General features: G+C 44.9%; 2 protein-coding genes across 5 annotated transcripts in view; one reads left to right on the plus strand and one right to left on the minus strand.

Moving 5' to 3' along the window:
- The first annotated feature begins 471 nt into the window (after positions 1-471).
- On the plus strand, positions 472-1834 carry LOC142027513 (actin-like protein 7A). Its single transcript, XM_075021852.1, has one exon. It carries the CDS (start codon positions 542-544, stop codon positions 1643-1645), a length of 1104 nt encoding a protein of 367 aa, XP_074877953.1. The 5' UTR covers positions 472-541; the 3' UTR covers positions 1646-1834.
- A 1112-nt stretch (positions 1835-2946) lies between these two features.
- ELP1 (elongator acetyltransferase complex subunit 1) overlaps positions 2947-27718 on the minus strand; it is a 32815-nt gene continuing 8043 nt past the window's right edge. For 2 of the 4 annotated variants that reach the window (XM_075021844.1, XM_075021843.1), the window contains 30 exons: positions 26769-26859; positions 26151-26274; positions 25385-25475; positions 24694-24924; positions 23622-23792; positions 22867-22966; positions 21996-22178; positions 21084-21190; positions 20484-20587; positions 19640-19693; positions 19433-19538; positions 18757-18872; positions 17934-18007; positions 17219-17297; positions 16879-16958; positions 15851-15991; positions 14687-14772; positions 13958-14106; positions 12976-13099; positions 12418-12515; positions 12020-12221; positions 10590-10651; positions 10038-10100; positions 9859-9919; positions 8918-9031; positions 8116-8227; positions 6834-6961; positions 6274-6428; positions 5165-5243; positions 2947-4226 (listed from right to left, as the gene is read on the minus strand). In XM_075021844.1, coding sequence (XP_074877945.1) covers positions 4159-4226; positions 5165-5243; positions 6274-6428; positions 6834-6961; positions 8116-8227; positions 8918-9031; positions 9859-9919; positions 10038-10100; positions 10590-10651; positions 12020-12221; positions 12418-12515; positions 12976-13099; positions 13958-14106; positions 14687-14772; positions 15851-15991; positions 16879-16958; positions 17219-17297; positions 17934-18007; positions 18757-18872; positions 19433-19538; positions 19640-19693; positions 20484-20587; positions 21084-21190; positions 21996-22178; positions 22867-22966; positions 23622-23792; positions 24694-24924; positions 25385-25475; positions 26151-26274; positions 26769-26859 — 3353 coding nt within the window. In that variant the 3' untranslated portion in view covers positions 2947-4158. The remainder of the gene's footprint in view (positions 4227-5164; positions 5244-6273; positions 6429-6833; positions 6962-8115; positions 8228-8917; positions 9032-9858; positions 9920-10037; positions 10101-10589; positions 10652-12019; positions 12222-12417; positions 12516-12975; positions 13100-13957; positions 14107-14686; positions 14773-15850; positions 15992-16878; positions 16959-17218; positions 17298-17933; positions 18008-18756; positions 18873-19432; positions 19539-19639; positions 19694-20483; positions 20588-21083; positions 21191-21995; positions 22179-22866; positions 22967-23621; positions 23793-24693; positions 24925-25384; positions 25476-26150; positions 26275-26768; positions 26860-27718) is intronic. The other 2 variants (XM_075021845.1, XM_075021846.1) reach the window with 1 other exon arrangement.

The raw sequence follows: 27718 nt of genomic DNA on the forward strand, positions 1-27718 counted from the left end.
GCAACAGGAACTATACTGGACCAAGAACAGCTGCTAATGCTGGAGAACCGTGGTCTTCCTCACATGGCAGATGCAGGCCAGAAAAGAAAGCCACACTGCTTCACACTTAAACACACTGTGCCCCACGGCTCATCACATCTGGGTCAGTGTCTTTTTTTAGTACGTCTCAGAGCAGACCAAAGTGAAGCACAAACACCTGCATCCATCTATATAGAAAGGGTGTGCAGCTGTCTTAAGTCACAATTGTCGCACACTTGCAGGTGGAGCACCTGTTTCTGAGGGGCAAACCTATGTGTGATGTCATAAGTCCGTGGCATCAGCAGAATCACTGCCACCAGGGCTCCAGGCATGCATCTGCTGCTTGTGCTGACCTGAGGTGGGGTGGTTGCAGGGCAATGCTACCAAGAAGCAAGTCCAGCACTCACTGTATGTGGTCACAGCTGTACAGGAAAGGTCTACAGGAACAGCAGCAGCAGATGCAAGCCCTTTGAAGCCTCTAAGAGACAGCCACGTGCCCACCACCCAGGGCAGGCTTGAGGCAATGAAGGAAACTAAAGCAGTAGTCATAGACATTGGCACAGGCTACTTCAAGTGTGGCTTTGCAGGGGACCCATGGCCTTCCTACATTGTTTCATCTACAGTTGGTAAGCCCATACAGGAGACTGGGAGCTTTCAAAAAGAAACCTCTCTTGGAAGAAAGCTTCAGAATAGCAACATAACTTTAGCACCCATCAACCCAGTAAGACATGGCATAGTGGTGGACTGGAACTGCGTCCAAGATACGTTGGAGTGTATTTATGAGACAGAGATGAAGATTCAGCCAGAGGACCATGCTGTTCTGGTGTCAGTGCCTCCCCTGTGTTCCACCACTGACAAGGAGAGATATGCTGAGATGATGTTTGAAGGATTTCACATGCCTGCCATCCACATTGCGTACCAGTCCTGTTTAGCCATGTACTCTTACGGAAAAACCTCAGCCCTTGTGGTGGAAAGTGGCCATGGTGCTTCACATGTGGTTCCCATCTATGAAGGTTATGTTATACGTAGCATCACTGGGAGAGTAGATTATGCTGGCTTGGACATCACACGTTATCTCATGCAGTTACTAAATGAGTCTGGAAATGCATTCACAGAACACCAGCTAAACATTGTACAGGATCTCAAGGAGAAGTGTTGTTACACTTCTATGGACCTCACACAGGACTTGAGTTTGCTTGTTCAGAAACAACAAATGGATTACGAGCTGCCGGATGGACACCTTGTCACTGTAGGCAAGGAGAGATTCCTTTGTGCTGAAGCGCTCTTCAAACCAGCCTTACTCGGCTCACAGCAGCCAGGGCTTTTGCAGCTGACGCTCACCTGTCTCAAGAAGTGTGATGCTGTTGTCAACAAAAAAATGATGGGGAATATCCTGCTGTGCGGGGGCAGCACTATGATGGAGGGCTTTGCTGACCGCTTCCAGGTGGAACTGGCCAGGCTGTGCCCCAATGACAACCTCACCACAGCTGCATCCCCTCAGAGAAAGTCTTCTGTCTGGATTGGTGGGTCTATTCTGGCCTCACTCCACTCTTTCCAGGAGCTCTGGGTTTACAGAAGTGAATATGAAGAACATGGTCCTTCCTGCATTTTTAAGAAGTGCTTCTGAGGAAGGCAGTGGGTGCCTTAGAAAGACTGGTGTTGACAAAGGGTACCTGAATCAATTCAAGAGCACCTCCCTTCCATCCCCTTGCTATAATTAAGAGATTTCTGCTACAGCTGTATTATTTTTGTGATACTGTGTGCCTGAAACAGGTTTTTTCCTTTTGTATTTAATGAAGCTAGACAGCAGACAGGTGACAAACTTCTACTCTAACGAGAGGATCAGGCTTCCATACCACCACATTTGCTCAGAAATTGGGACATTTCTTAAGCTAACTCCATATTTCTGCATTAATAGTTTACTTCAATTCCTGGTAACTACATCCATTTATAAGAGCATCCACAGAACTCAGAAGAGCAAATTCAGTATGGCTGTAAAGACAGCAGGTAAGGCAGAATATATTTCAAGATGACGTGCATCATTAAGAAAGCAAAAGAGCATCCTAGTAGAAATCAATGGAAAGCAGACTGCTGGCTGCTGCAGAAAAGAAGCTAAGGTTCACAACAGCAGAAGTAGAAACCAGGACATCCCCCCTGGAGGCTCACAGACACTAGGTGTTTCTTCCAGCTCTGCTGCTCCTTAGTCAAAATTCACTCAGGAGGTAGTGGGGTAGGGGTAGACAATGGACTTCAGTGATGAATTACCAGATGAATGATTTAGGAGACTGGTCTTCCACCTGGATGGCAGATTTAAAGTAATTTTGCCTTCATGGCAGAACAGGAAAACATGTCTAAGACCAGAGGGTCTTAGTTTTGACCATCACGATGATGGAAAAACAGAAAACCCCATATACATACATTAAAGGAACTGCTGTGTTTAGGCACAAGCATGAATTCTCAGTAAGCCAGCAGTAGTTTTACCTTTTCTTGGGTTCTTTAAAGAGGGATCTCTTTCTAGACAATATATTAGGCTGCTCAAGACCTCAGCGTTTCCTGGCATCGGATTTAGGAATGTCAGGAATTAGTGGTGTTGGGTGTCGCATTTCAACTGCAGGGCCAGAGCCCTCCATACCCTGCAAAGGACTGCAGTCTTCATCACTCCTTTCTCCAGATCTGAAAGATGGCTTCTGTATTTCATCTTGGACTATGTTCTGCTACCATTTTGAAGACCCAGATCCAGTAAAACACTCCTACCCTGTGCAGCCTTTCATCTGTTTTGCCATCTCAAGCCTTTACTCTTGGAGAATCTCTTTCCAGCCTAGTCACAGTACCTGACAACAGGCTTAAGCCACCGCCACACCACCCAGAACAGGCCACATAACTTGGAACAGCTGGAAATAAGACCACCTCAATGCTTCATGCAACACTGACAAAGGATTGTTTTACCCCTCTACTCCCAACAACCCCATGCCAGCATAGCACATAGAGCACAAGCCCATATGGCTATCCAAATGTGATGGAGTTCTTGCAGCACAAAAACAATGATCTGAAGCACCAGACACATAGTAATGCCGTGCAGTAAGATCACAGCCCATTGCTGTGTCATTAGGTATCTCCAACAGCCAGGAAGCACCTTGTTTGTCTTGGCATTTTTCCACAGCACCTAACTGAAAAGGCTTGCATTGAACACAGCAGCTGCCAGGCCAAAATTAACTGAGGGAAAGAGGGGCTGCTACCCCTGAAAGGGTTTCCAGTCTTGTCCCCTTCCCCTGCTCCCAGGACTGCTGCTGTTACTTCTCGAGACAGATCGCAGAAGTATGCTGGAGTAAAACCTAATTCTCAGGTATGAGGTTAGAGCAGTTTCCAGCTGAAACAGTTCTGCAATAGCGAACAGCATAATCAGGGTAGAGCTGCTGATCTGTCAGTGCCATGGAGCAGCATTAGCTTATCTTCTTTAAACTCCGATAATTAGGGTAGTATTACCCAGCAGTCTGTGACACTGACATCCCCCCCCCCTTGCTTTTATTCATGTTTTCCTCTACCCAAGATCTCCCCAGTGCAAAGAGGCACACTTTTGGGACAGTAACAGCTGTTGGTACTGCAGGGTTCACTCTGACGTAACAAAGCGATTCTGATGAAAATCTAGTGTTAGGTATTACCAGCATCAAGCTTCAACAGAGAAAACACAACTCATCTGTTTAGCAACTACAACAATTTGCTATTGGTACATACTTACTGGTGAGATCTCTAAACCAGGCCAAATTGCTTAAAATGTGACCTGTCATCATGGCAGGAGGGAGCAAAGGCAGAGAAAACAGCCCATCCAACACTGGTGGGGTTGCTTCATCCAGAAGGGAGGGAACAGTGGTGGGAGATGCTGGATTCAGCCAGCAGCATTCAGAGCTGCACACCCTGTTACTCCCCAACCTCACAAACCACCTCTGCAGTGGGACATGAGTGGCTGTCCCCATTCGTGTGATGCCATACACGTCACAGTTATATCAGGTAGAGGGACCCCTCACTTGCATAGCCCTAAGAACAGTGTATTAGAAACGCCAGGACAACAATGGTTTCTGTCAAGATATAATGAAATTATATGAGAAGTTACAGTTCAGAGTCCCCTGGGATTCCAGCTTTTAGTTACTGGAGAAGATGCAATTTCCACTGTAGATTTTTACTGAGTTTTGGTGGAATAAGTAATTCTGGATCTGAAAGGCAAATAGGACAAGTGTCAGAACAGAGCATAACAGTATCGTTTCCTCAGGAGCTGTCAACAAAGTTTACTTTTCTTTACCTCAAAGGACACTATGAAGTCTCTAACATGTAACACTTCCCTTTAGTGACTGATCCCCAGCCTGGACAGAAGAGTGCCCCCAGCAGAACTGCTTACAGAAATAAATCTCTGGGGCAAATCAAGTCTCCTCTCCATTAAGTGTTCAGAACGAGGAGGCAACAATCAATGGCATAAAGCAGAACTCCGTTCGTTCACCAATAACTGGGACATCATACACAACAGCTAGCTGGCTCTGGTAAGTGTGAATAAGAGGCATAAGGTTTTCTCTGGTGCCAGCCCTGGCAAATGGCAATAGGCAGGCTGCATCTAGAGGTTTATAAGAGGATTTCTCCAGGCAGTGCCAGGACTAGTAGGGAAGAGACTGGAGGACTAGTGGGGAAGAGGGAAGATAGAGAGGAGATGGGACCAGCCCTTGCTAGGTCTCTCAGCCCTAAGTTTGTATTAGCTGCGAGGACTTCAGGACAGCAAAGCACCATGACAGACTGTAGCCTGGCCTGGCTGCCAAAGCCAGAGAGAAAAATTCAGCAGGTAAGTTACAAGCAGAATCATCTAACATATTCCCTAAGAAATCAGACTTCCAATTCCCTCACAACATACAGACGCTACACACACAGGAAGCCAGGAGTACAATTCAGATGGTGGTTTTAGCACAGGATTTCAGAGCAAATAAAACCTTATTAAGAAGGCTGCTGACTTGCCACAGGGTGGGAGGGTACACCATAAAGAAAAGCAATAAACTCCTAAAACTGAATAAATGCTACATGTTGACAGGCAGCAATGATTGCAGAGCCTCAAAGCCCACTGACCTCACTGACATTTCACACCCACATCTCACTCAGAGCCTCAACTAACCTTGTACAACAGGAGTCATCATCCTCTTCTGCTGATAGGCAGCCATAATGCTGTTTGCAGTTGAATTGGGTCCCAGGACCTGTATGAAGAAGCAATACCCATGTTCCAGCCTGCACAAAGCAAGGCTAAGAGCAGGGACACCTATAAACTCTGCTGTTAGTCTCCAAAAGCAGAAGTAGCTGCCTACAGGAAACTCACAGTCCAAAGTGACCAAGAATATGCAATCAAAGCCCACTAATGTCTCAGAAAAGTTATCACAGAGGCAGAAAGAGACTACTGCTTTTGCACAGCTTCTCAGGACACAGAACCCTTACCCCAGCACCTACTTCTTCACACCACTGTAAGTGTCATTACTTGGCATGACTTCTTTCATTACAGTGCCAGCAATATTTAAAGTTCATTTGAGACTCTCAGCTCCCTGTCACATAAAACAGTTTTAATCTGTCTTTATGAGTCTCGCTAACTAGTAGTTAGGGAGAAGATACTGGGGAATATCTTGTGTTCACCATAAATGCTCAGAAACTACTTATTAGAAATAAAGACTTTTGCTTTGGAAAGGAACGAAGTGCAGCCCTTGTGATTTCCTTATTCTGCATTAAGCTGAAGCTTAGAAGCCTGACATAACCCTTCTTTTTGCAGTATACTCCTTATGATATACTGGTTCAGACTAAAAAGACCAGTCTGGTAGCTTTTCACTTTACACCATAGGTCAGACAACCACTAACTACTCCAGTACATAAAAGCTATGCTAACACTTAAACCATCATGCCTAAAAAAGAAAACAGTGTTCCTATGTTCTACAAATTGCTGAAGATAGAGCTTAGGAAAAGAAGTCACCACTATGACAAGGTAACACAAGCCTTACGAGACCTCATCATGTCCAACGTGACATTCAGTACAAGAGACACAGCAGGCTATGCCTGTTGTACACACCTAGAGTGTACTGACTTGGCAGGTACTGCACAGAGTATCTTTTTGACCTCTACAGAAAAAAAGCAGATCTGGAAAGCCAGGCAAGGATTCCAGACTCTTTGCTGGAGAATGGAAGATACTGCTAAATACTTGGTATTGTATAGCAGTCATGATGGGTATTGTGGGTGAGCACAGACCGGGTTGACAGAACTCTGCTGCAGGTCTGGAGTCCAGACTTCTGGGATCGAGGTCTCCATCAACTGCAAAACCTCTTCCAGGACTTGCTGTAGTGCCCCAGCTTGCTCATCATAACCAAACAGCACAAGCTGCTTCAGAAGGATGTGTATGTCTCCTGCAGAAGGGAACAGAAGCACAACTAATAGCAGTTAACACAGGTATGCTAAATAAACAGCTGTATTTCTCTGGTATCAGAGTGCAGGAAGGGGAGCAGCAAATCAGAATTTGTTCTGTCCCTACCCAGGCCCTACAGTGCCTGATTACAGATGTGGGACAAATCTGTCACATCACTTGACAAGGCCTCACTTCTCTGCTGACAAACTTCAGATGTGGAAAACTCACACTATTACGTGTTCTTCCAGGCACAGAGCCAGATGAACTAAATCAAGGTCCAACAGAGATGGTCTTATGGACCAGGCAGCTTCTCTCCCCAGCATACATATCCATTAAGAACAGAAGGGGGCATACTGCCTCAGCTGTCCTCAAAAGCTGCGGAGTGGATTAAGATCAAGTGTCCTACCCTTCATGGTCTCAACAGCACGAACATTTTCTCCCAGGACTTCCAGAAGGGCCATATCTTCAAAAGGACTCCCCTCCTTCAAGCTGTATCTCTTGCGCTCAGCCTTGCGCCGGTTCTTTGAGGATCGCCTGAAAAGGAGGATGCTTAATTATAGTATGCACAACAGAATTAGTTATAACAGGGTAAGTCTGAAGGAACATCAACAGTGTGCATGAAACTTGTACACAAGTCCTTACTCTCTCCAGTGAGGGGACTGCATGTAGGCTTATGTATCTTTGTGTCAATGTTTTCAATGCTACTCATCCAACATCCTTTGTGGTCTGAAACACAAGTCAGTAGTTGGGCTGTTTCTCTACTACAAAAAGGAGTGCTCTGTGTTCCTGCAAGGTTGAAGCATTGCTCTAAGCACAAAGTAGGGTAAATTGTTTGGCAGTAGTCACCATTAGACAAACCTGAGCTCCACTTGAAACAATCTGGTACCAGTGTCTGTGCTTGCCTGTGCACATTTTCATTTCTGCTATTTCCAAAACTGTGCACTAATACAGCTCAGCTCCTGCCCGTTATGACAGGAAAACAACCTCTAATCATAGGCCAGTACTAGTTGCATAACATCACAAAATGACCGGCACACTATGACACAGGTATGCCAAATACTAAGGTTGTATTATCTTCCTCTTTTCATCTGGGCCACAGAAAGTGCCCTAAAAAGTCCACACTTTTCCCAACAATGGTATTTTTCCACATTTCAGCTAGGGAATTCAGAAGCAGTCCCACAGACTACACTGGCCTCTAACACACCCCACCCCACACTGCAGCTCACATTCTTAAGAGCACTCAAAAGCAGCACAAATGCCTGCTGTGGGAAGACACCGGTATGAGATTTAGTAGCAATCCCCACCCATCAGTTGCAGAACCTAGGACAAAGAGAACAAGCCATGCACACAAGCTGTTAATGTTTGAGGGGCTCTGCCCATATTCTGTGTCAAGCCTCCTACAGCCAGCTATTCTGGCAACACACCTGATACCCACAGAGCCAGCTCCTGCCCAGAGTCTGTGTTCACAGCTCCTCTGCTGGGCACTCAGTTCCTATTGCACTAGTAGCTTCTGGCATTTTCTGCTCTCTCCCTCCCAATAAGAGTTAAAATAACCATGAAATGCCTGTAATTAAAGCAGCTTCAAGGCATGCACAGCTGCGAGGAGGAGCATGCCAAGCATGAGCAAGCTGCCCTCCCAAATGCTGATGCCAGGGCAGCCACTACCTAATTTGGAGGCAGATACCTACGCTGATATTCTTGAACTGCTGTGTGAATATTTGCTGTTCATGTCGCTGGCTGTCACAACACTGCTGGTTTCAGAGAAAAGATCCAATTCTGGGCAATTTTGCATTTCGTAATCTGCAAAACATGTTAACAACTGTCACAGTATGGAAGAAGGTCACAGTTATTCCAAGCTTTCTCTCAGAGTAATCTATGTAGCTTGTTGGAGAAGCAGCTTGGGCAGATTCATTCTACCTGTTAGTGTTTCAGAGCCTTACAGCTCTCAACCCCACTAAGCCAGCACATGAGAAGAAACAGGAATTGAGAGAACACTGCTCCTCTGCCCTGGTGGGGATTGTGATATTAAGCAGCACAATCAGAGGGATGACAATCGCAGTGTAGCAAATCTGGACCAGGACAAAGCATTCTGCTTTCAGAAAACTTCCCTGAGCCTGTGTGAGCTGGCAGGTGAATATGCCTAGTAGGTACTCAGAACAAAGGACATTCGGAACACTGTCTGACCCAGCCAAGCTGGCACTGTGGAGACAATACTATGTCATTTTGAAGAGCTTTCAGGTGCATTTGGATCCCATGAAAGCTGTGACACAGACAGCACTGAAAATAAAGCTGTCTTTACAGAATGAGCAAGGTCAAACAATCATAGCCCAAGTATGGTGAGGAGGGGGTGAGAAGAATGCTGTTCTACTGTTGTAGATAGCACTGGAGCTAGAAAAGAGCACAGCTCCACCAGGGCAAATGGAAAGCACAAAGCAAAAGATTATCACGGTTACTTATGCAGAAGAAGGTCATAAATATTTCAATACCGACCCTGCAGGGTCTCACAAGCCTTCTTCTTCAGCTCTCGGACCACTTGCAAGCGATTCTTATGGTGAAGAAATGCTGTTTTCTGAGAATCTAGGAAGATCAGCTGACTTTTCTGAGCTGCTCAATAAGAAAATCAGAACAGAAACATTTGTGCAAAAGAACCAGAAAAGCATTTTTTTTTTTTTTTTTTACACATGAAGTTTGAAGGAGCACAGTCCTTCAACAAGCTCAGAAGTCAGGTGCAAAGCACACAAAAGGACTCAAGTGGAAGGAAATTCAAAGCTTGTAATACAGGAGCCCACCAGACAAGATGCACCTGGACGCAGAGTGAATTAACCTGCCAGACAAGCATTTTCTAGAACAAGAGTCTGTTTCTGACACAGGAAGAGCGGAAAGCTCTGTGGCCACATCCCTTTACATTAATTAGGTTTGAATTAAAGAAAAAAAAAAATCCCTCAACACATAAAGCCTACTGCCCATAGTACGAAAAGGAAAGCCAACCAATAGTAACCAACCATCCTTCCTGGATGGAAGGGAGAATACAGCCATCAAATCAAATTTTTCAAAAACTACTCATAAAAGCTTACAGGACGGTTAGCCATTTTCTTAGTCCACAGCTCTGCTGCCACATGTGCTCTGAATAGGGACTGTCCTGCTTGTTCATGGACAGGCAGACACAGACCCCTTTGCATCTTGTGACTGTGAGGTCTGGAAAAGCTCAAAAGGAGCTTGACTAAGCTAAAAAGAGCCCATGACACTGCAGGGCTTCAAGCTGCATTGAGTAGAGTCAAATGCAGCTAACTGGGCAGCATCAGTTAGGCAGAATCAAAGCATCCTTTCATACAGCTTCTAGTACTGGAGTGCTGTGACTTCCCACAGACCCAGTAAAGACCTCCTTCAGCCTCTACAGCACAGAGAATTCTCAGATTCTTGCACAGATTCACCTTCCAGAATAGCAGGTTTGAAATTGGTCTCCAAGATATCCAGTCTACCATACTTGTGAATCTGGAGCAGGGAAAGGAAACAAGGTATTATTTAAGGATCTAACCCAGATCCCATCCCTCTGTTCTTGCACTCTAAAGAAATATTTCCACTCTGGTTCTTGTGCTCTGAAATGTCCTACCAGTCTTAAAGCCTCTTCCCAGAGAGCCCCTTGTAAGAGCAGAAGAACAGCCTCTTCATAGTCCTAGAAGGAAAGAGCAATCATGTACTGCTACTGATGCTAGTAATACACATTCAGGTAGCACCTATTCAGATGCACGTTTCTCCACAGAAGTATCACAGTCAGGACAGGAAAACACCACTGTGCCAGGTACTTTGAAGTGCTGACATAAAAAAACCCAAAGCAAATTATGCTGTTTCTCCCATGCTGAGGGGAAATCCCTCTGGAACTCTGTCTTCCTTACTCTGGCCCTCAGGCTTCAGCTCTCTGAGACAAAAGCTTTTCATACCAAAACAGAGGCAGCTTCATGACTGGAAAAACTCAGGGACACAGCATTCATCCCCACGCTGCTCAATGCATCACCTGGACCTGCTCTGCCCTCCCCATGCAGACTGTATTGCTGTCAGCATGCATGGAGTCACAGGTGGCCCAGGAGAACAGAGAAAACACGGATGGCGTATCTCTCTGACAGGGGTTACTACTGGGGCACAGACAGGAGGGTGATTACATTACCTGAGTGTACTGCTCCAGGAGTATGGCTGCCTCTGCATACTTTCTCTGTTCAACTAGTTTTCCTACAAGAAAAAATGGAGTTTAGCTTTTCAGAAGCAGCTGGATTTTGCACCAGAAAACTACAAAGTAGAGGAAAACTCGACTCACTGAGACGCTTTCTACCTGCTCACACACTTACTCAATGTGCCTGGTAAAAAGAAGGGCTGCCTGATGCAAGGAATTCATTAACTTGCAACATCATCAGCCAGTTGCTTGTGAAATTGCTGGCGCATGTCCCTCAAAGTCAGCTGGAGAACATTTTCTCCCCAGTCTGAGACAGAAATAGTGAAGAGTCTCTTAAGTGGAGGGGGCCAGGATGTTAAAAGGAAATCTCTCAAGAGCTTCAGTGTATCACAGCCTTGTGATCTGCAGGGAGCACTTTGCCGCCTGCTCTCTGTGGTATGGACAGCAGCTATCAAGCTTGTGGGATTCTGCGCTTCTAGTTCCCCAAAAGTCAGAACTAACTTTGGCACTGGCTAATATGCTAGGATGCAATGTGAGAGCGCAAGTGATATACAACACCAGAAAAAAAAATAAGAAATTACCCAAGCAAAGCAATCTCATCCAAGGCAGCTTTTGTCTGCTCATTTCGCTGAACTACAGTTGTGATTTAAGAGGGGAACCAGAAAAAGCATTAAAGGCAAGACATGAAGGATCCAAATTACATTATGTGACAGAAAAAGAAAATACTGCTCTGGAAGACCACACTCCCAGGAGCCATATTGCCATTGTGTAAGTAGGCCGTTCATAAACTCTGCCTGAGTAAGGCAGAAGTCAGGATGACGCTCCATTTCTCTTGCTGAAATATATGCCAGGTCCACAACACACGCAGTCTGATATGTCCTAGTGAGCACAAATTCTGAGACCAGCTACCTTCTTCTCCCGCAGTAGGACAGCATGTAGCTGTACCTAGCTGCTAGCAGGCTTTAAGGAGAAAACATGAAGATGCAGCTCTGAATTACCCAATAGCCTTTAAGGTCTGTGACTAGGCACAGTATGTCAATGATGTCTAGAGGCCTCAGTCATTTCAGACTCTTCAAAGAATCTCCATTCCCTGAGGTTAACCAAGGAGGCAATTTGGCATAGCAGTTCAGCAACCAGTTGCAAGGAAAATGTGCAAGAAGCAGTCAGCATGGGGCAGCCAAGACCACAGCTAGCTTGGCAACTCCTGGGTGCCTACCAGCTCAGCTCTAACATCTTTTGGTTCCTTTGAGAAACAAAGGCGATGTGCAATCACACAAACACTTGGGAAACATGGGATCTTTGTTCTCCCTTTAAGAAAAATGCTGCTGAAGACTGAGGTTTCCATTAAATTTTACGAAAAACCAAAATGAACCAAAAATAACAGCAGTCAGTTTTGCTCTGCACACTTCTATCTCCTCAAGGCCTACCTGCCATGCCCCGTGCCAGGCTGGACAGCTTATCCTTTGTGTAACCAAGCCGTGACGCCATGCACAGAGCTTGCTGCCAGCTGCCACTGCTCTGGAAAGCATCAAGTGCTTTCGCAAAGATGCCAGCACGAGCAAATACCAAGGCAGCCTGTTCATATAGCTGCTTCTGAATCAAGTACTCCCCATACGCATTGCTGATATCCTGCAAGAAAGGGACAGAAGAGAAATAAGAAATCAACACTATCAGTAGCAGTCCTCCACTTATAAAATTACCTGCACAACTCGAACATAAGCAGCTGCTGTCTCATTCCTGCTCTCACTCAAGGTGTTGAGGATGTGCAAACACAGCTGTGAGAGAATAAAAAGCTTGCATACTGCAGTGTCACATGTTTACACACCTTGTACTCCTGAGTGCTAGAGGGGTACAGCTTCAAGGCATCACAATACTGACTCTGATCCTTCACCAAGTTCAGAAATTCAGGGAAGTGTTCAGGACCTGCAGAAATAATTTATTTTTCGTAGCAACAGAAGAGAAAGTACATGGCTCTCATGGCTCCCAGCCAGTCTGGCTTCACTGCATTAAGAAGCAACTCCAGGTGCTTGTGTAGAAGAGCACAAAAGCACCTATTCTACTACCAAAAATCAAGGTGTTAATTTCCTTGAGGTTTGCTCCACTTTGCAGCAATATTAACCGGGGACAAGTCACCTACAACAGGAACAAAACAAGACTTATGCTTTATGATCACAGAGTAGTGAACATTGTCACCCCTTTCTCCCTGCGCCAAGCTACACTACAAAAAACATGTAGCAGAACTTAACCATGCACTACCAGGAGCAAAGATGACCTTGTGCAATCCTTCTCTTTCTTCAGCTATTTCCCCTCAAAGTCTCTCCAAAATGGAAATGTTCCACTGCAGAATTTCTCCTTAAAGATTCTGCATGTGCAGGACACCTACCACATTTGCTGAGATGCCCAAGAGCTTTTGTGTATCTCTTCAAGTGTCTGTCTATTGTATATCGCTGATAATTGGTTTCCATTTTCCGGAGGGTATTTAAGAAGGGCAAGTATTCTTTGGGGTCCTGCAAAGAGTAAGAAAAACTGCAGTTCAGCTAATGTGGTAAGATCCTTATTTGCCCCCATTTTCACGAGCAGACAGCCCCATATTTGAAATTGTATGACAAAACATTAAAAGGCTTTTTGTAAAAAAAAAAAAAAAGTAAGCCATCTTAAGGAATCACTTCTGTATATATACTTTCACCAGGAATAACTAACAAATTACCAGGCTCCCATGTGGACTTCAGCAGTATCTAAAGGCTGAAGACATTTAAAATTCAAGGCTATGCATCATATCAAATATTGTTTTCCATCAGCTACTATCATGTATACATTTGCAGCTGTAAAGCTGATCAACTTTCCCCACACCAAAGGTCATAAAACTTGTTAACATGAATAGGGTGTTTTAATTGATGGACAGCAGGCTCTGCTGTAACATTAGGAAACTCTGAAGATCCTGATGGGCACTTCCATTCAGAGATTTCAAATTAAACTGCTGGAAGATAGATACTATTATCATGGCCACCACCAAATAAGCAAGAATCAAAAGAGTACAGAATTGGGAACATAAGGCATGCAGTCATAACACTTCAGACCACGGTCCCTCGCTTCCCCAGAGCTACTCTTCTGTGCTGCTCTAGAAGAACTCTATTTCACCTTGAGCACAAGCAAGTTTCCAAAGCTATGCTCAACAAGTATTAAGGGATGCAGAGACATGCCACCTTCCCAGCATCACCCCAAGCACACACAGGACATCTAAGCAACTGGAATGCTGCCTGTGTAGAGAGCTATGACTAACAAAACATGTGGGCTGATCCACAGACTACAAAGAACCTTTGGGAAAGAAGAAAAATAGTTCCTTGGCTGGAACTATAAGCCAAGACCTTTTGAGACTTTTCTGCCACCATGATGACTAAATCAAAGTCATATGTCCCCAAGGAATAATCATACAATTCATTGACATCCACAAGAAAAAGCAGGTACTTCAGTGCTTCTTCTGCACTCACAGCTTTGACATCTGGAGTAATGCTTTCTGTAACGAGATAAAGAAGCATAAAATCAGTTACACCGTCAGCAGTGGAACTCCGCTCTGAAGGCAGGATGCATTATCAAGCACAACCTTGGCACCAGAGAGGGATCATCAAACTAATGGCTCATTCTGTCTTGCAGGAGGGGTTACTTTGCTTTTCCTGGGCAACTTCAAGGACGAGCCCAAGCACAGTAACTTGTTAAGTGTGCAACAGTGACAAGTCAGAAGTATCAGCACAGAAAAAAAGCAAAGTTTGCCAGTTTGAAATACCAGGACCCAGAATGGGAACCCCTGTTCGATGCTGGGAGAACCAGAGTTCTGACTGGAAAGAGAAAACAGCTCCAACTCTGGGCTATCTACTGACACACCCAGATAAAAGGATGACCTGAGGGCATGCATAGCAGTGTATCTTAGCTGACGTCCTGCTTTTCCATTAACACACAGCTAGTTTCAAGTACATTTCTGTTTTCTGGCTGACTCCATGAACAGCCACCTTAAAATAATTTTCAGGGTAAACCGTGCTAACAATGAAAGCTCCTGCAAACCACCCGTTCTGAAAACTTTTGAGTTCCTGATACAAGACCTCGAAGATCATGAACCTTCTGGAGAGCAATTTCCAGTTCTGGAGGACTTTTCTTTATGTGTGCTGTCAGTATCGATAGGCAGTATCTGAAGAAAACAGAAGTAGTAAATGAAAAAGCAAGAAGGCAGAAACACTCCTTATTCCTATTTTAGCACATCTTGTGCAAGTTCTAGTTTACATTTTAGTAAAAAAATCCCAAACTCAGGTATTTCAGTCTCTTTAAAGGAAGGCAGGAAAAATGGGAAGAGAACAGAATACACGAGAAAGGTATTTCTACTCAGCATGTCTCCCAAACATGTCACAAGAATAGAGGTGTGTTCTGAGTAGAATGAGCTTCCTTACCATGCCCAGCTAGCATAATGAAGAGAGAACATGCCCCTCTGAAAGCTCAGACAGCAGGACAGTTTTCCAAGTCAAATTTGGCACAGAAATGGTCTTTTTTATAAAAGGAAAGCTTTCTAGGAGGTTATTTCCACTTTCATACATTTCACACATACTATTTCAAAATAGCTTTCCCAGCTAGGGGGGTGCTTTGTTTCTGAAACTGTTTGTTGAAAACTGTCTAAATTTTCAGGATTCAGCAGCAACCCACCATCTGTTGCTCCTCTATCCACTGTTTCACATATAAGCTGCCAATGGTTTAACACTGCTTCGCTAACCACTGTTATTATCCTATTTTCCCATTCTTTCTTTGTCTGGTCTTGATTCATCCAAGGAGGATGGTTACCAAAAAGGTAGTAATTCAGAAATATGCAGCTGAAGATGTACAGAAGTAACTCAGTCTCAAATGGAATAGGAACATCTTTCCAAAAGGCCAGCTGCTCCAAAGCACCATCACATCTCCCTGAGATGACAATCTTGCTCATGTCTCTCTGTCCCCTATGCCACACAGCCTGTTCCTAAGTTGAGTGTATTTCTTAAACCCTTATAAGCATCCTCTAATAAGTTTTATGTATGGCTATCTGTGGAATTATTAGATGCTGTTGTTTTCAGGACAGCATCCTCAGCAGATGGAAAGTATGGCTACATAACTTCTGTGGAGCACAGGCTCGCCTGAGACGATCTGAAGCAAAGTAACTGACATTAAGGACAGCTTCACTTTCTGCAAATGATTTATAGGAATCCTTCTAGTCGTTCCTTCATCTACAATAAGAAAACGCTCACTTTTGAGGGTCAATGTGTTCCATGGCAACTCTCATCACATCACATATGAGGTTTACTTTTTTCTCATCAGGATGCTGGCATGGTTGAACACTACTGCTACCATTCAGAGATGGGTACATACTCTTCGTGAAATCTTCTTCTCTAAATAAAAACAGATACCATGAATACCAGTACGATCCATTAAATAGCCCAGCACAAAGACAGTAACATTAAGAAACATAAATGCATGCAGAAAAGAACTACTCAACAAAATAGCTCATATGTCATTCAGTACTGACACACAACCTGCCACACTACCAGAAAGCTCTCCAACATCTCTCATCCATCCCAAGTGATTCTCAGCCAAGAGAGGCATTGAAAAAAACAGGTCAGAACACGTACTTTAGTTGCACAAAAAAATTTCAAGATACAGCTGTCTCTTACTAAATTCACTAGGGAGATGCTGAGCACAGAGCACTTCTGAAAATTAATCCATTTGCTTTTATTTCTAGACAAAGATTTAAGGTCAGGTCAAAACTGAAAATAAAACAGAATAGCTAAATGATAGCTCCAGCTCCTAAACAATTATTTACTTCAGCAAGCTTGAGAAGTCCTGAAGCTACTAATGCCCTAAAGCCTCTTGTCACTCAAACTTAGAGAAAGAAGTCAGGAGACCTAATTTGGGAATCTAAGCAAGTATCTTGGCCTCAGGCTTCAGATAAAGCAGTGCTGCCTTGTTCCTCTTTATGAGGGAACAAAACTTTCTCTGATCACATTTACTCCTGTACAGCAAATCAGTAGACAAGTCAAAACAGTCAGATGTACTAATCCCTTGCTGGAAAAATCTAATGGTTGCCTGCAAGCTGGAATTCCCAACAAGACACTCTGACTGTCCCTGAAACTAGTGAGCTTAGTCAAGTCTTTATGACCCAACATGCCAGATTTCTGACTGACTCCTTGCACCCACATTGAAGGGCTGCCAGTATTTTGACAAAATAATGTACCACCACTGACTACATGCACATTTCCATTTGCAGAATTATACTCACTTCAGTTCTGTGAAAAACAAGTTGATAGAGTTCACTGAATCTATTTGCCTGATAAAGGTTTCTGCATTTTCCAGAAATACCTGAAATGAATATTACTACTGTTATTCTGAAGAAGTACATTAAATACAAGAACAAACTCAAAGACCTTGTCCGAATGCACAAGATGAAGGAAATGCTAAATCTGATCTGCCTGCAGGAGGATGCAGCAGTGCAGAGCAGCCATCTCTGCTGAAAGCAGAACTGACAGCACCACCTACTTTTTTGAGCCCACTGTTCAATGTCAATGGATTCTAGGCCAGATGGATATGGAAAACAACACAACAGAACTGGGCATACTTGCCTTGGGATTGTGGTCATAAAGAAGATTGAGGTTGATTCGCAGCTTCCTCATACATTGAAATGCTTCCCTGAACATAAGCCTGGAGGAATGAGTCAGGTGGGATAGTTTACATAGTGGATAGGTGCAGTATCTGCACATAAAAGCAACTGACTAGAGGTAAGCACAGACCCCCTGGGAAGGGAACAGCCTAGGCAATAAGCTGTGTAGATTGCCTTCCAGAAAAAACGTGCAAGGCCAATCCTGTTCATTGCCAGCCTCTGCAGTGGGACAGACCAGCATGCCAGATTAAGGAAGCAATATAGGCCTTGCATTATTTTTTTTCCTCTCTTAAAGCAGAGAATTACAGTTTAATCTAATGGACCAGCTTCTGTTTCAGCAAACTTCAATGTAAATCAATTAAACAAATAAAACATGAAACACAGCAAGCTTCATCATGGAGTGACTGACATGTCTGGAGAATGGAGCCAGTGAAGATTTCTCCCACCCACACAGTCTCAGCACACATATACGCCCTTCAGTGGTGAAGTGAGAGGCACCTGGGACTGCTGAAAGCTGGACTTCTGGCTGGTAGACCCAGAAACAGTTTCATTCCCACTAACGAAGTCAATTCCTTTGAGTTTAGCTTCCCTCCCTTCAGCACAACAAAACCAGACCAGCCAGCCTCTAACAGCTCAGACCGGGGGAGGGAAGACCAGAATATACCACTGACATTTACCTGTCTAGCCACTTCCGAATCTGGGCAAGAACCAGAGCTCGGTGGTGAACAGTCTCCAAATTTCCTCTTGGCATCTATAACGCAAGGTCCACACAATTATTTATTTGTAGTTACTCTGCCTATATTGAAGGCAAAGTGAGGACTGGCCAATTTTCTAGGCCTGTCTGCTACTTGTAGGTGCATGGGCCTGTTCATTGACTTCAAGAGACATGCAATTTTAACAAGTGTGGAAAAAAATCTGAAAATTCTCTCAGCTCAGAAACATTCCGTCCTTAGGAGGTTCAACTCCACTGAACTGGGCAAGACTCACATCAACCTCATCAAGCTTTCAGGTTAGCCCTGCTCCGAGGAGGATGTTGGGCTACACAACTCCAGAGGTGCTTTTCAGATGACATCCTTCTCCATTCTGTGAACCTCTGCTGGTTCTGAAGAGTGAGCTCAGCACTTCAGACAAACTTAGCGCCAAGGCTAATGGAGGGCTGCTAGCAAATACAGCAGTTACTAAGAGGCAAGTCAGAGATTCACAGTGAGAGGCCACAATATGTAGCACTACACTACCTCAGCCATTAAGAATTTGAATAGCCGATCCCAGTTCTGTACATACCTAGCTGCCTGTGCTGAATCTAACTCCCACAGGCATGCTCAAAATCCCTCCACATCCAGCCAGGCAGCTGGAGATCTGTGAGATGCTGTGCTACAGCACTACAGGGCAGCAGCTTTGTAGCACTGCATGCACTGTTTGCAGGTTAACCAGCTGCCCACTGAGATGGCTCCCTTACACCCCCTGATAGCAGACCTCAGCAGACATGGGCAGAGCACTGACCTGCAGCACAACCTTTGTGTCCTGGGGCACAACGGTGATGATACGCGAACCTCGCTCCACCTTGCGCAGGGTCTCACTGTTGGGTGCAGCAGCACTGCTCAGGCCAGCCTGAAGGGCTGAAGACAACATATTTATCAGCACACATGGCACACCGCAGCACAGTGCCGCAGTCAGGCTTTCCTATGTGGCCCTGCAAGGTTGTACTGGACCAACTGAGTCAACAATACACCAGAGATCTTCAACAGTTCTGGACAGGAAGAGGCTCTCTTAGTGCTAAGCACTGCTGTATACAAAGTAGAGATATGTCCTCTATACAATAGGATCACAAAGCAAAACAGACCAGATGAGAAGAACACTGAGAGGACCAGTAAGTTGGAGCCTTTTGGACGTAGAGGGGAGGGAGAGAATGCAGGGCTAAGCTGTTGAAAACAGTGAAGGGACAACAACTACAGGACAAATCCTGCTCCCTGGGAGGAGCATATGATACGTAAGACAGTTCCCTGTGACCCTTGCTCTCTGACAGATTTCTGAAAGCAGCTCTCTTCCTCTGTCTCTTAAGCAGCTGCTCTGAGTGACCCAAATACAGTAGGTTTGGGTGTGAAAAGTGGGGAGATCTTGTGGTTCCAAGACAATGGCCATGAGCTGTGAGCAGCAGGCAGCCAGAGCTGGCATTTACCTTTCACTGATATGTTCTTCAAGCAGAAGCACTGACAGGTGTGGGAGTTGGTTGTCACCAACAAAAACTCACTGTATGTTGCAAATGAGGTGATGTTGGAAGCGACCTGTGGAAAAATGATGAAGTTTATTGCTGTATAGAGCGGAACAGGAAAGCTGCCTTTGGCAGAGGAAAAGGGGATGCGATGAGGGGCAAAAACTTTGGTACCTCAGTATCATTAACAAAAAACCGGCATCGATCTGTGAGACCCAAGATCATCTCCTGTAAAGAGAAAGGATGACAACATCCAGTATTTCACAACACTGACTAGCACTGGATTGAAGTACCTTAAAATTAGGTACTGAGTACCTCATGTGAATTACTTAGAGAAGCTGGACAGGAAGTCATGCAACCTCTATACCAGGAGGGCTTACTTAAGTGTCTTAAAACACTCTGGCTGGAAACCCAGCTTGGTCTATCCTGTAAGAGAAACTGCACAGTAACAAAATAGAAGAAGAAACCATGCCAGATTATTTAGTTTAAATACCAGAGGAAAAGCACTAGTACAGAGCAGAGCAAAGCAGCTCCATAGAGCACTCACCTGGATGCATCCTGAAGGAAAGAAACCATGAAACTACTAGCAAAATAGCTAGTTGTTCCTTAAGGTGTTGTAACTATCAAGAAACCATCACCAATACAAAACACCAGTAGCAGGTGATATACAGTAACTCAACGCAGCCATATTTGCTAATACGATAAGTTCAGATAAAACAAATCAAAATGCTGTTTTCAAAAAGAGCAGGGCAGTGACTGCTGGAAATTTTAATATGAAATTTCTTGCTCTTCAATGACATTGTTTATTATATTCATAGAGTGGAAAGATTGGGTGTTAACTACAAGCCATCAGAAATGCTCTAGAAGACAAGGAATGGTATGCTCTCAGCTCTGCATAGGGCCTTATGAAGAAGGGCTGTTAAGAAGTATTATTGGACCCCCGGCAGAGGATCACAGTGCACATTTGACACAGAGAACAACCGAGTAGGGAATTTAATCTGCTCACAGTCTTACTTACTTCACCACTGATGTTCGTGATAGAAGTCTCCACGCAAGGGTAGGGGAACTGAACAGCAGAGCCATTGCTAGACCGCCAGGGCTCAAGGACCGGAGTAGAAGCCTCTAACGAGCAAAGAAGAACAAACTGTTTTCCAGCCAACCAAAGATTCAGATATTACAACCACATCACATGTATCTCAAGAAAACCAGAGCTGGCAATTAGCTACACTATCTGACAGAGAGGAGGAATGCTGACATAAAAGTCAAAGACACAGTAGACAAGAAGGTGGTAACTTGTAGGGGCTCAGCAGCACCTTTATTCCTCTGTGGAACAAGAGAGAAGTGCCAAGGACATGGCAGTCAGTCAGCACCTCTGAAATCACTAAACCAATCATCTTTTTTTCAAATCATAATGTCTAAATTATCATTCTCAACAAAATTAACTGCTTTCTGACACAAATCACTAATTTTGGCCCATTTCTGGGAGCAGAGAGAGCATGAAAGGCAGGAACAACTACCAGCAAGAGTCACCTGTGCCCCTGAAAGTCAAATCACCTCATTAAACCTTTTCAGAAATACCTACACCTCAGACCAGGTATTTAAACAAGGCCCAGCTTACCCCAGAGGTATTTCAGGATCTGTCTATCAGCCAGCTGCAGAGCTACAGTTTTGGTCACTGGGCTGCAGCACAGGCTGATCACTTCTCCATCTACAGGCAAGGACAACCTGGAGCAAGACACAGAAGACAAAGAACATCAGTCACAGGAGATACATTTAACACCTAGATCCTGCATTTCTTGTAGCCAGATGGAAGGATGCATATCTCCAGCATGGACTGATACCTTGTTCATGTAAGGATCTTCTGCAGTCTTTTCACACCTATGTCAGCCGACATTGGCACCACAGAGCACCAGCAACTCCAGCCAACAGGCATTTGCCTAGCCCTGCTAGTCACTGTCTGCATAGTTACAGCACTCTGCAGAGCCAACACTTCTTTTGTTCTAATCTACAGTTCATAATCAAATCAGCCTGTCTTTGATGTGCAAGTGTTGCAGAAAGCAATTCTCAGGATCCCTTTGGGAAGCAGATTTCTGTAACCCAGGTGGCTTCCTTTTGTGATGTGGTTTTAGTTCAACTGACCCCACAACGCCCAGCAGGTGAGGAAGAGGAGGACAGGAGTAACAAGGGCTACCAGTCCCCTTCTGGACCTTGATAATGGTGGCCAAAAGGTAGAATGGAGGAACTCAGTCTCCCAAGGGCCTGGAATTCAGACAAAGGAACAGAGCTATCCTGGACTGACACAGGCATGCTACCAGACACCCTCTTGTCATGCTGGGTGTAGGCATTAGGGCTACAGGCAAGTGCTGACCAGTAGGCAGCTTCATGAGCTGTTCAATTCTGCTTCAGGAAGAGAGCCAAATTCCTCAACTCACAGCCTCCAGGCTGCACATCTATTGAGAGACTTAATTCCTTCTAGGCACTGTCCAGAGGCACTCTTAGACTTCACCCACAACTGACAGATCTCTAGTACCGTAAATTTAGGCACTCTTCTTTGGCTCCAGCCACGTGAGGCACTGCAGTCAGATGGTGAAGGATGGACTGAGCAGCATCCTGACCCTGACCAACCACCAGGAAGCTGTCATCTGGCAGCCAGGTGAGAAATCGGAGCCCCAGAGGATTCATCACTTCATTGTTGTTGCTGCCCACATGAACTCTGTCACAAAATAAAAGAGACTGGGAAGCAAATAGAACCTGATTTCAGCAGGCCACCTCATTGGAGAGGCGAAAGTCCTCCTAGGCACAGCCTGGTTGTTCAGACACACAGCATGGCTAGATGGGCTCCAGCGCACAAACACACAATCACCCAAACCATGAATCCTGCCACAGGCTGGGCTGGAGATGAAGGACAAGACCCAGGGAGCCCCATTTGTTTTTCCTAGACAGTATTGCTCCCATGCCAACTGTGTATAGGACCAAATGTAGAGCAGGGTAGGTTTTTTTACCTCATCGTTGTCCCTGCCATGCAAGTAGCTCTGTTGCTCAGTGTGCCATGACCACGGGCCTGGGCACTACACAGCCATTCCTTTGGCTCTGGGAGCAGGACCACAAAGTGCAGCACCACAATGCGAAGACCACCAGGCACAGGAAAGGCTATCTCAGTGCTGTCAGTCACTGCTCCCACTAGATGAAGACCTCAGTCAACAGCACTTCTCAGGATGAACTGCCCACTGCGTTGCCCAATCCTTAGCACTAGTTGCAGTCACAGTGTCAGCAGAATGAAATCATGTTACCTGACAACCTTTTCAAAATCTTGAGACAAGTGGTCAGAGTTGGGACCTCTAAAACATCCAGCTAGGCACTACCCTTTTCTCCCCACTACAGCTGTACTAGTTCTATATTACCTGTAAGTTTTATCCAGGTATGGTGTTTCCACAGCTGCTTTAAATCCATTTCCACCCACAACTCCAAACGTGACAGTGGGGTCATTCATTGTGCTCTGTCCTAGCAAACACAGAACAAGGCAGAATTTAGAGATACTGCCAACACAGCTCCTTCCATCTTCATTCTTATCAAAAAGTAGATACTACAGGAAACTATTACAGAAGTCAGAAAACACCATCCCTACATGCACAGCCAACACCTAATCCTCACTAACAAATACCCTGAGGAACACAGTTACCTCGTAATGTCAGTACAAAACTCAGACAGCAGCAACAGTCTCTTGTCTCACAGCACACTGAATATTACACTGTATATAGTACTGCTTTGGGAAGTGCTGGGTGGCTCAGATAGACCCTAGGTAGTTACTCCCAGACATCTCCAGTGCCACTCAGCAACATGCCAACAGAACAGATTACAGAAGATATCACTTGCTGCACTCTATTCAAGCCAAAGCTAGGCAGGGGGATACTACCAGCATAAGCAATAGCCAAATGCTGAATGCTGCCTTCTCACAAAGCCAAGGCATCACCAAAATGCTCCTGTGCCACCCAAACTAATGTAGATCAGAGAACTGAGCTTGAATCCACAGCTGAACCAGATGTATATTGCTCCTGACTACTAAAGCCTTGAGTGACCATCACCTTAGTAGTCCCCCAGGGTACAGCTCTCATGGACAGAGGGTTTCCTTTTACAAGACAGTGCACCACACTCTCACCATATCTGTACAGAGAGATCTTGTTATCAGCATCCAGGACAGCCATGTCTCCACTATGTTTGGGATCTGTGTGAAATGCAACCTGATTAACTGCCTGTCGGAGCTGGAGCTCATAGGTACACATGGGTGGAGGCACCACAGCATGCTGGAATGCTGTGACAAGCACTTTATCTGTGGAAGAAAAGAGAAAAAAAACGAAGCTGTAACCCAGTCCAAATGTTAGTGAGACTCTTCGTAAGTTCTTTACCGAAAGTAGGAACAACATTACAGGAAAAAACAGTTGTTGTGCCCTTAGCAGTTAACTCCTGTGCTGGTTTTGGCTGTGATAAGAGTTAATTTTCTCCATAGTAGCTGGTATGGGGCTGTGTTTTGGATTTGTGCTGGAAACAGTGTTGACAATACAGGGATGTTTTCCTTACTGCAGAGCAGTGCTTATACAGAGTCGAGGCCTTTTCTGCTTCTCACCCCACCCCGCCAGTGAGTAGGCTGGGGGTGCACAACAAGTTCGGAGGGGACACAGCTGGGACAGCTGACCCCAAATGACCAAAGGGATATTCCAGACCATATGATGTCATTCTCAGCAATAAAAGCTGGGGGAAGAAGAAGGAAGGTGGGGACGTTTGGAGTGATGGTGTTTGTCTTCCCAAGTAACCGTTAGGTGTGATAGAGCCCTGCTTTCCTGGAGATGGCTGCCTGCCAATGGGAAGTGCTGAATGAATTCCTTGTTTTGTTTTGCTTGTGTGCGTGGCTTTTGCTTTACCTATTAAACTGTCTTTATCTCAGCCTACGAGTTTTCTCACTTGTATCCTTCTGATTCTCTCCCCCATCTCACTGTGAGGCAGGTGAGTGAGTGGCTGCCTGGTGCTTACTTGCCGGCTGGGGTTAAACCATGACAACTCCACTGAACCAGCTCTGAAGCATCCATCAATTAGATGGTCCACCCTCACTAACAGCTGGTCCCCCCTCACTAACAGCTTTGTAGAAAGAGCTACCATAATCCCGTGCAGTCTGCATCCAAAAGGCTACACTACCTCTTCTGACCCTACAGGTATAAAGCAGTCCCACTGCTTACCTCCATCTATGACAGCCACATTTGCCACATGCTGACTATTCTCCCCCATCCCATGGTCTGTGGTCCAATGCCAGTCATAGGAGAGATAATGCCAACCCTGGCAGAGTACATGCAGTCTATATGGGTTCTCTCGGTCCCACAGCAGCGACACCAACTGATTTTCCTCCAAGCTACCAAAATGTAGACTTTGCTTCAGGTACCAGTGATAGTTGCCTGTGGTCCACAGCTGAACTATAGAAAAACACATGGTTACTACAGATGACTACTTGAGACCCATCTCAAACCCTCTCCACCACCACTGCTCTTCTACAGGTGGGTTAAGTGCAATGAAAATAGTAGTTCTAGCCTTCAGCCCATAGGCTGTGTCATACAACACCCAGCACAAGAAAACTTAACATCAGACTTCATGCAAAAGAGTCAATCCTAGAATTCTTTGAACTCCCCTTATGAGAAGGCACCCATGTTTTATGAAGGGCTTACAACTTTAGCATTCCACTAATACCACTTCCAGTTACAGCAGCCTGGAAGATGCTTTGAGCTCTGGCTGAACCACCAGTTCTTCCTAACCTGCACAGGGGTCTCAAAGCTGTAGGCAGGCCTCCTCAGTGTTTCCTAACTTGCAGAGGAATACCCACTGCTAAGCACATTTGCAGGCAAGTATAAGAGCCAGAGCCTCACATAGTGCTCTCACCATAAGTGTTTGGGTTGGAGTTTTCCACCTTCAAGTCTTCCAGCCATATAGCCAGGATAGTAGAATCCGCATTCCAAAGCAGTTCATTAACCTGCAGAAACAAACACGGCTCTCACTGATATTGTTGCTTCTCTGTAGGGTGGGTATGCTCCCAATTGGTTTGCAAGACCATGAGTTCCTCCTTATTTTCAACAATGAAAGGTGCATGGGTTAATACACTAACATAGCTCTCGTGTATTGCAAAGCTCCCAACAGCAAAGCATCCTGAAGCAGAACCTGTCACAGTGGCTCCACACAGCTGAAGAGGTAATACAGCCACAAACATGACAGCAGTGTTCTCTTTGCTTTCCTTGGCACTGAGGAAGCATCTGCCAAAAGACCTCTCAGCATCCAAAGGCAGAAGCTGAAGTAACATCCTATCAGTAGCTTCTCACTTCTCTTATTTGGGATAATGTGAGTATTTCACCTCACTCTTGCAACAGCTGACATCCTGAACAGCATTTCTGAAGCATTTGCCTGGTAGAAAGTACACAGGGGCCAGAAGCACCCCAGGGCCACAATCGCCCTGTACTTGTCTCTGTACTACGGGCCTGCAGAAGGCATTGCATCTTCTCCACAGGCTTCTTCATTGTTCACTTTTCAAGTCACTTTTTTCATCAGGACCAGCACTAAGTGTTAAGTTAAAAACTTCCTCCTAGAATCTGGAAAAGATCTAGTCTTCCTCTCCATTACACTCTAATTAAAGAAGCCCAGGCACAGCACTTACTTTGACCTGCCCTTTCTGGAATGGCAGGGTGAACTCCCCATGAAGAAGTCCATTCTTCTCCAAGAAAACCACATCATGTCTGTTGGGTTTTTCTTGCGTGGATGCTATCAGGTTTCCAGAGGGTCTTAAAAAAGAGCCAAATGAAAAGTGGTTGCTCACATAATCACTAGCTGTCATTTTAAACACCAATCATCTCACATTTTCTCCAGAGAGATGAAGAAAAGGGGAGCAGAGGATGTGTTTTTCTCAGCACTGTGCAAAGTCATTGGTCCAGCACAGACATTTTCCAGGCTCATGACATCCTCAGGTGAGCAAGTAAACGTCAGCACTGGCAAAGGGACCTGTAATACTCCTATTTATACAGTTGAGTCTAAAACCACTTGACATTGAGACTGTGCAGAGAATATATCCCTCCCTCCTGCACATAACACAAGTATTAAGTTTTTTCAGGGTTTAAAGGGCTACCCTTCCTCATGCTGGATCAGAAGGAAGCTTTCTTCAAGTTTTAGGAAAAATAAACAAACACAGGAGAAATTAAATTGATGCTGATAAAAGACTATGACCAGGGAATAAAAAGCAACACTCTGTTGCCAGCATGCAGACTGCTTTGCTACTCACTTCCAGGACAGTGCTTGCTCTAATCCTGATATAGGCTCACTTGTTGACTGCAGCACAAGCTCTCTGCTCCACACACGGACCTTCCGAGCACCTACAGGTTGAGAGATCAATGAGACAAGGGTGTAAGAAAGCACTGGGAAGAGACTTTTCTAATTTTATGAGGGTAGGAGAGCAAATTTTGATGCACATGAATAAAAAGGAGATTTCTCATCTACACCTTAAGGGGTGAAAACTTACTCTGTCTCAGGCAGTTCTGCCACAGTAACTGAGTGACTCTAAAGGAAATGAGTAGGAATTTCAGTCTGATGTAACTCAGCCATAGCCATTTCCATCTCCAGCTTTCACCACAGAAATATTAAAATATTCCTATAAATGCAAGATTCTCCCTAATCTGAAGTACTGAAGGTAAAAACCCAAACTAGTGGAAGAGCAGTGCAGTTTGGTGCAGCTCAATATGTTGACCAATACATTTAAACTGCTTAGTAGTATTTATCATGGAAGACATCAACTACAGGCTTAGAAGAAATGAATGTGCTCATCACTTCTTTGGCTTTAGGGCAAAACCTAGGGAAAAGTATTACCAGTATTTAAACAAAAGTGTGCAAGGCCAAACTGCTAGTATGAGGGACAATGGGTATGGCAACCCAGATTCATCCATTTGGCACTGGAAGCCCGTCAGAGATTGCTTAGAGCTTGAGCAGTGATTTAACGCTGGTGAAAGAAGCAGTTCAGATAGTAACTACCCAGTAGTAACCTCTCCTGGCTTCTCACTGGACTGAAAACCGAACTGCAAAGAAAGTGTTCAGAAGACTGTGTCTATAAAATACCTCTCAGAACACCAAAACAGAGAAAAGAGCAATTAACTAGCTCAACTCACCCTTGCTTTAAGTGCCCAAGAGACTACAAACACCAGCCAGTTCTTGCCTTGCCTAGCTTCTGCTTAAGAAGCC

This window comes from Buteo buteo, chromosome Z (assembly GCF_964188355.1).
Source record: "Buteo buteo chromosome Z, bButBut1.hap1.1, whole genome shotgun sequence".
NCBI lineage: Eukaryota > Metazoa > Chordata > Aves > Accipitriformes > Accipitridae > Buteo > Buteo buteo.